General features: G+C 45.4%; 1 protein-coding gene across 1 annotated transcript; it reads right to left on the bottom strand.

Annotated features, from left to right (window-relative positions):
* Positions 1 to 1,078: 1,078 nt before the first annotated feature.
* SERP1 (stress associated endoplasmic reticulum protein 1) lies at positions 1,079 to 5,032 on the bottom strand. The gene is made up of 3 exons (XM_018571759.1): positions 4,781 to 5,032; positions 4,617 to 4,692; positions 1,079 to 1,211 (listed from the first exon to the last, which is right to left on the bottom strand). The coding sequence occupies exons 1-3, from the start codon at positions 4,862 to 4,864 to the stop codon at positions 1,171 to 1,173; spliced, it is 201 nt and encodes a 66-aa protein (XP_018427261.1). The 5' UTR covers positions 4,865 to 5,032; the 3' UTR covers positions 1,079 to 1,170.
* Between the last annotated feature and the right edge of the window lie 1,390 nt (positions 5,033 to 6,422).

Raw genomic sequence — 6,422 nt, 5'->3', positions numbered from 1 at the left:
TGTCTCCGCTCTAGCTCTGTTGCTAACCTTCATTTCACAAATCCGTGAACAATGGTACATAAGAATAACCAAAAAGGTCATCAAGTTGAATGGCGATGGAGTTGTTCCGCATGCAGAAAAAGCAGATAGACACTACAAACAAAGCCGCACATTTCCACAGTTTTAAAGTGGCCTTTACCCAAAGACAAATGCCATCTAGATACAATGCTCCTAGGTGACCAGCGGAATTTCCCAGATCTTCACTAGTCAACTTCAGAGATGAACAGCACAGTCCTACTCCATTGTGCAGATGGAAAGGAGGGAGGGAGGGACGTATAAAAAGGTGTATTGGCATAAAAAGTATCTTACTCTAGAACTAACCTAACACAGGGCTGGACAAATCCCAGGAGCCAGGAAGTTAAGGCTGCTGAAAAAAATACAGCGGACACCTAACTTTGGAGGTTTTCTCTAGTTGCCGTCAATGCTGCTCCTGGATTGGGCAGACTGCCTCCAGAATATTAAATGTGCCCCCCCCTGATCTATCACTACGCATGAAGCTGCCATAGCGTTTTCAGTTGCCTTTCTCCAAAACTACTCGACATATTCCAAAATGAGAGTGCTGAAACTAAAACTAATGACACGGGGCGTATGTTTCCCTGCAGCATGTAGAGAATATTCTAATTATTTAGGAATCAGTCTTCCAGCTTTCATTGTTTGTTTTTTTTAAATTAAGAAGAAACCAATTTTATACATTAAAAATGTAGAATGTGGAAAACTTGATAAAGATCTATATGCTTAAAAAAAAAAAAAAAAATGTAGAATATTTAAACACAAATAGCTTTTAACACGAGACCTATTCAAACTAAATGTATCTACATTGCATACAAATGAGTTCCACGCTGAATTGACAGTTCACTGAATAAGTAGCTCCACAATAGCACATCTGCCTTTATTGCTCTTATGCATATGGTGCTCTCTGAAGGCACTGTGGTATGGATTAGAAAACATGGAATGACTTTGGTGGAACCGTTTGGAATGACTTCAATAAACGTTGTACAGGTCGTCATTATGGAACCATTACGTGAAATCCGTGGTTTCGTTTTTCCTTGTTCCGATCAACAGAAAAAAAAAAAAAGTGACAGAGTTCATGTTATACTTCACAGGAGAACAAAAGCCATTGGCAGGCAGACTTTACATGCCCATCCTGATGCTCTGGATGATCTGGAAGATTGCTGTGGATGAGAAGCAGACTCGGTGAGTTTACTGAAAAATACATTACACACAATACATGGAATTTGCATTCGTTTGTTTAGGGTGCCGAGGTAAAACTCAAAGCTGATGTACTACAAACTACATGCCACTTTACTTACCTGAGCCCCATTGGCTTCTTCTCCCCTTCGCTCCAGTGGCCTAAGGACCACTGACATCAAATAAAATACAGGCTCCATAGCCCAGCATTGTGTGAGAGAATACCGAGGGACAGAAGAGAAAAGCTCTGACTGAGTGGGAGCAGACAAGTAAAACAGCTTTCACCCTCTTCCTAGGCATAAACCAGCAGTGCCAGGGAAACAATCCCCGGAGTTGGGCTGTAAATTATGCTGGAGTTGGGTTTAAAGTGACACTAGACTCAGGAGTTGTAGGAGAATTATGAGGTGAGTGATTTTCATTCAGCCTCGTAATCTGAGCAGACGTGTGACAATGAGACTGTCACGGGTCGGCTTAGTAGATCGGGAAGTGAGCGAATACATACCGGCGTTCGCTCACTTCTCGATCTATCCCTGCAGAGAGCCGTGACTGTCACTCACGGCTCCCTGCAGGGATTCCCCGCTCTTCCAGTGCTGACTGGCGGAATGGACGGGGGAGGGGGCGGGTACAGCTGGCTCTGCCTCCAGATAGGCAGAGCCAGCTGTCACTCACACAGCTGGGTGGATCCAGACAGCATTGTCGGGATCCGTTCCGGCGTCTCATTATACCGTAAGCTGCAGCTCGCAGTATACTGAGCTTTGGGTGACGGGACAAGGCTAGTTTGTGTCCTCCCGTTACCCTTAAAAGCCCTGACCCCGTAGTTCTCCTTTAAACTCAGTTCTGGTAACAACTGTAAACTTTTGTATTTCCAATCACTGTCAGTCACAGTGACAGGAGTTCTAATCCTTCCCCCTCTAATATACTGTAAAGTGACACTAAGCTCAGGTGTTACATTTATTCACGTATCTTAACAGAAATGTATCTTATTTGTGTATCACTCGGCTGTAGATCATCAAATCATCTCTGAATTGGTGCTGACACTGTCCTTTCTTCTGGAGGGTGGCTACTTTTGTTCCCCATGGTCCCTGTGTGTGTTGTAAAGTAGTCACCGCTCCAAGCTCACATCTGTGAAGGACTACAATCTCAGGTTTAGTTTACTAATTTGTACGGAAGTTACAGTTCCTCACAGGAGCGAGCTTGAAGCGGTGGCTACTTTACAACACACACGGAACATGGGAAACACAAGTAGCCACCCTCCAGAAGGAAGGACAGTGTCAGCACCAATTCAGAGATTATTTGAGCTGAGTGAATAACAGAAATGTATCTTATTTGTTCATCACTCAGCTGTTGATCCTCAAATCATCTCTGAATTGGTGCTGCCACTGTCCTTCCTTGTGGAGAGTGGCTACTTTTGTTCCCCATGTTCCGTGTGTGTTGTAAAGTAGCCACTACTCCAAGCTCATTCCTGTGAGGAACTATAACTTCAGTACAAATTAGTAAACTAAACCTGAGGTTGCAAGCTTGGAGCGGTGGCTACTTTACAACACACACAGGGACCATGGGGAACAAAAGTAGCCACCCTCCAGAAGGAAGGACAGTGTCAGCATGAAGTCAGAGATGATTTGAGGATCTGCAGCCAAGCAATACACAAATAAGATACATTTGTGTTAATAGTTCAGGTACTTGAATGCATATTTAAGATTTAACTCCTGAGTTTAGTGTCACTTTATATACGAAACTTCTCCCTACCCAGACAAAAAGACAACAATTGTGTAGGAGGGAAGGAGGAGGTGGCAGATCAGAGGACTTTCTTTTTATAGGTGAAGAACTACTGAACAGATATGAATAATGATCTGTAATTAATACTGCAATCTTTCTTTTGTATCAGAGAAGTAATACCAAGTAGGCATGTTAAACTACATTGATTATGTGTATAACATGCACACGTGTACATGGGACCTAACATATGGCAACACAAAGGGTCCCAATGTTGCGCAATATTGGTTTTAAGAGATTAACACTTGCTAGACCATGGGGTACCAGCAATACAATGTAACCTAATGGTATGAACTTTACTTTCACAAAAGCAGAAAAACTGGAAACCCTGAAATTGTTTGTTATTCAGGAGACATTTTACAGCACAGCGTCTACTAATGAGGTGTAAGAAGAAGTGAAACACATTGAAGATGTCTGTAATGAAGAGAGGAAGGAAAGTGGTTTGGAGATCCTGTGCCCAGTATGGGAAGTAGTATACGTGTTCAGCAGACCAGAGAGGGCTGATGTCAGAGGAAACACTTCTACACAGCAAAGGGCTGCTCCTGATGTTATACACAGTCCGCCTACAAAACCTGGATCACAGCTAACGCAGGCTGAGGAAGAAGAACTAGTATTCGGGGAATTCTGATGGTGTCCAGCTGTTCTGGAATATCACCCCCCCCTGGACGATCAGCCAACTCATCTACAACTACCTAGACACACCAGACCTACAGTCCATAATCCAAAAGCAGGGGGGGGACAAATTATTACAGGCTGCAGGAGCCAGTCTGTCCAATCCAGGAGCAGGATTTTATTTTTGTAGTCAGGACCACTGACAACAACCAGAGAAAACTTCAAAAGTTAAAGTCCAGATGTCATTTTTATGGAGCATTGGCTACAGGTCACCTGGGATTCGTCCAGCCCTGATCTAGAGATTCTTCACCCTACATAGATGGGGTCACAGATCATTTGACAAATGTTCATATGGAATTCAGGAGACAGTCAGTCCACTTTAGAAGCATACTATGAAAGGGTCATGGGCCAAGGTTTCAGTGTTAGAATCTTTACACAGGTCAAGCCTCATTCACACTGGCAGCATCAAGTCTGAGTTTGTGTTGGGCATTTCTAAGCCTGAGCCTGATTAAAGCTGCGGCTGTTCACATGTTTCCACACATCTGATGGTCCCCTGCAAATAGGGACAGGATGTTTGACCCCAGATGCAATCTGTCTGCGTCCAGGGTCGGCCATATGCACCTATACACAGGTAACTGTCAGTTGTGCGGATAGAAGCAGAGATGGATAGCCGCACCTTCAATCAGCCTGTCATTGCTCTGCATGGGCTGAGCGGACGCAGCTGACTCCAACCATCTGTGATCCCAGCCGGCCCTAATCGCTCATGTGAATGGGCCCTAAAAGTTGTCACATAACTTCTCCTGTGTTTAGAAAAGCTGAACTCAGGGGTGCCAATGTGACCATAGCCTAGATGTCAGAGCTCCTGGAACATGACCAGCCCTGACACACACACAATATATAGAGAGCAGGCACTGGCATTGTGAACCCGATTTTGGCAGGGATGGCTGCTACTTGTGGTTCCTCTGCCACTGTGTAATGGTGATCTACAGAGAGAAGCCACTCACCAGATCCGCAGACCACGAAGATGAAGAGGGCCAGTAACCAGGGACCTACCGATGACTTCTCATCTGTGGCGTTCCTCTATGGGACATAAAAGAGACAAACGATCAGACATCCCGTGCCCCCAGTCACCGTACAGACACGTCTCCCCTCCTCCCACAACACATACCGCGGTTTTGGCCACGTTGCCTCTCTGTGTGATGTTCTTGCTGTGTTTCTCATTCGCCATTCGGATTCTCTGCTTGGCAACCATGGCTGCTGTGAAGCGGATGGATACCGGGATATGGGGGGAGTGATGAGACCCCGGGACAGCGATCACCTGGCTCGCAGGGTGTGTGAGTAATAAATAGGATTCTCTGAGGTGCCAGCGTAGGCAATTCCACAATCCCCGCCCACAGCCGGAACTACGTAGTGGCTGTGACGCGTTCACGTAATTAGGCTTTCTCAAATAGTCCCTCCCACACGTGTTATTGGAGCGCTGTCTGGGTTTGTCACCGTTACGAGAATGTAGTCCCCGGCATGGAGGCTGCGCTGCGGTGTGATCTCCCGGGGGCTGGTCTCTTATTGGCCGCCGGCGGCAAGATGTGGCATTGGCTGGCTCTCAGAACGGGTGACCCTGAGGCTGCCTAATGTCCGTGCGGTTGGGGGGCAGTGGACATCAGGGGGATTGATCACAAGCTGGAGCAGTTGCAACTAATCAACTTCACTCTTATTTTCAAAGCTTAATTGAACAAACTGAAGAGAGAAGCTGATTGGTTGCCATGGGCAACTGCTCCAGTTTGGATACATTCCCCCATCTGTATGTCAGAACAGAATTTTTTTTCTTGTATGAACGTGGAGGATGTCAGTTCTTGGCTGCAGTTCTCACATTTACAGTCTGGTCACAAGGCTTCATCAATGTCATGTCATCCACAGCAGCCGAGACATAACTGCGGATGTCAGGATCGTCTCTGAGGGCTCCGCTGGTTGCTCCCCATTTACTGCAGCCTCCACACCCCCATTGGCTGATCAGTCACGCCCCACCCACATTGCAATCTGGCTCTAGAAAATGTAATGTCTGAGAGCCAATCAGCTGACAGCAGCCTGGGAGGGGGGTCCAGATTGTGCAGAGTATGGAGGAGTGTATCTAACGAATGTATTTATCTAGCAGACAATTTACATAGCGCACATTCACATCAGTCCCCGCCCTCAGAGCTTACAATCTTATATCCCCCTCTCACATACAGATCCAGTTATAGATGTGGGATGTGAACCAGAGACTCCCAGTGCTGCAAGGCAGAAGCGTTAACCACTACAGTGCTGTGCCGCCCTAACTAATGGAGGAGTAAAAGATCAGAGGAGCCGCAAAAGGTGACAGTGCACATGGACTGCGTGCCAAGCTTTTGTCTTTTTATAGTTTGTGTTGCAGTGGCCAGACACACACATATATACACACACAGACACACACATATATACACAGACACATATATATATAGACACACACATATATACACACACAGACACACACATATATACACACACACATATATACACAGACACATATATATATAGACACACACATATATACACACACACATATATACACAGACACATATATATATACATACACACACATATACATACACACATATACATACACACACACATATACAAACACATATACACACACACACATATACACACATACATACACCTATATACACACACACTTTGGATACAATAAATTCCACCCTGCCCCACACTATATGCTGTGCTATACGTTTCCTATTCTATTCCACACCGCCTCATTCTATACACTGTGCTGTGCAATC

The sequence above is a fragment of the Nanorana parkeri genome, unplaced genomic scaffold, assembly GCF_000935625.1.
Source record: "Nanorana parkeri isolate BGI_ZX_2015 unplaced genomic scaffold, ASM93562v1 scaffold1830, whole genome shotgun sequence".
Classification (NCBI taxonomy): Eukaryota; Metazoa; Chordata; class Amphibia; order Anura; family Dicroglossidae; genus Nanorana; species Nanorana parkeri.
Note: the sequence above shows the minus strand (reverse complement) of the source record. Positions and strands in the feature narration are given on the sequence as shown.

What these genes read in the sequence shown, in the direction of transcription:
- SERP1 (XM_018571759.1), bottom strand. Translation starts at nt 4,864, where the DNA reads ATGGTTGCCAAGCAGAGAATCCGAATGGCGAATGAGAAACACAGCAAG. An exon ending in GCAACGTGGCCAAAACCGCG is followed by an intron (nt 4,693 to 4,780) that starts GTATGTGTTGTG and finishes TATGTCCCATAG; the next exon opens with AGGAACGCCACAGATGAGAA. An exon ending in CTTCGTGGTCTGCGGATCTG is followed by an intron (nt 1,212 to 4,616) that starts GTGAGTGGCTTC and finishes TCTCATCCACAG; the next exon opens with CAATCTTCCAGATCATCCAG.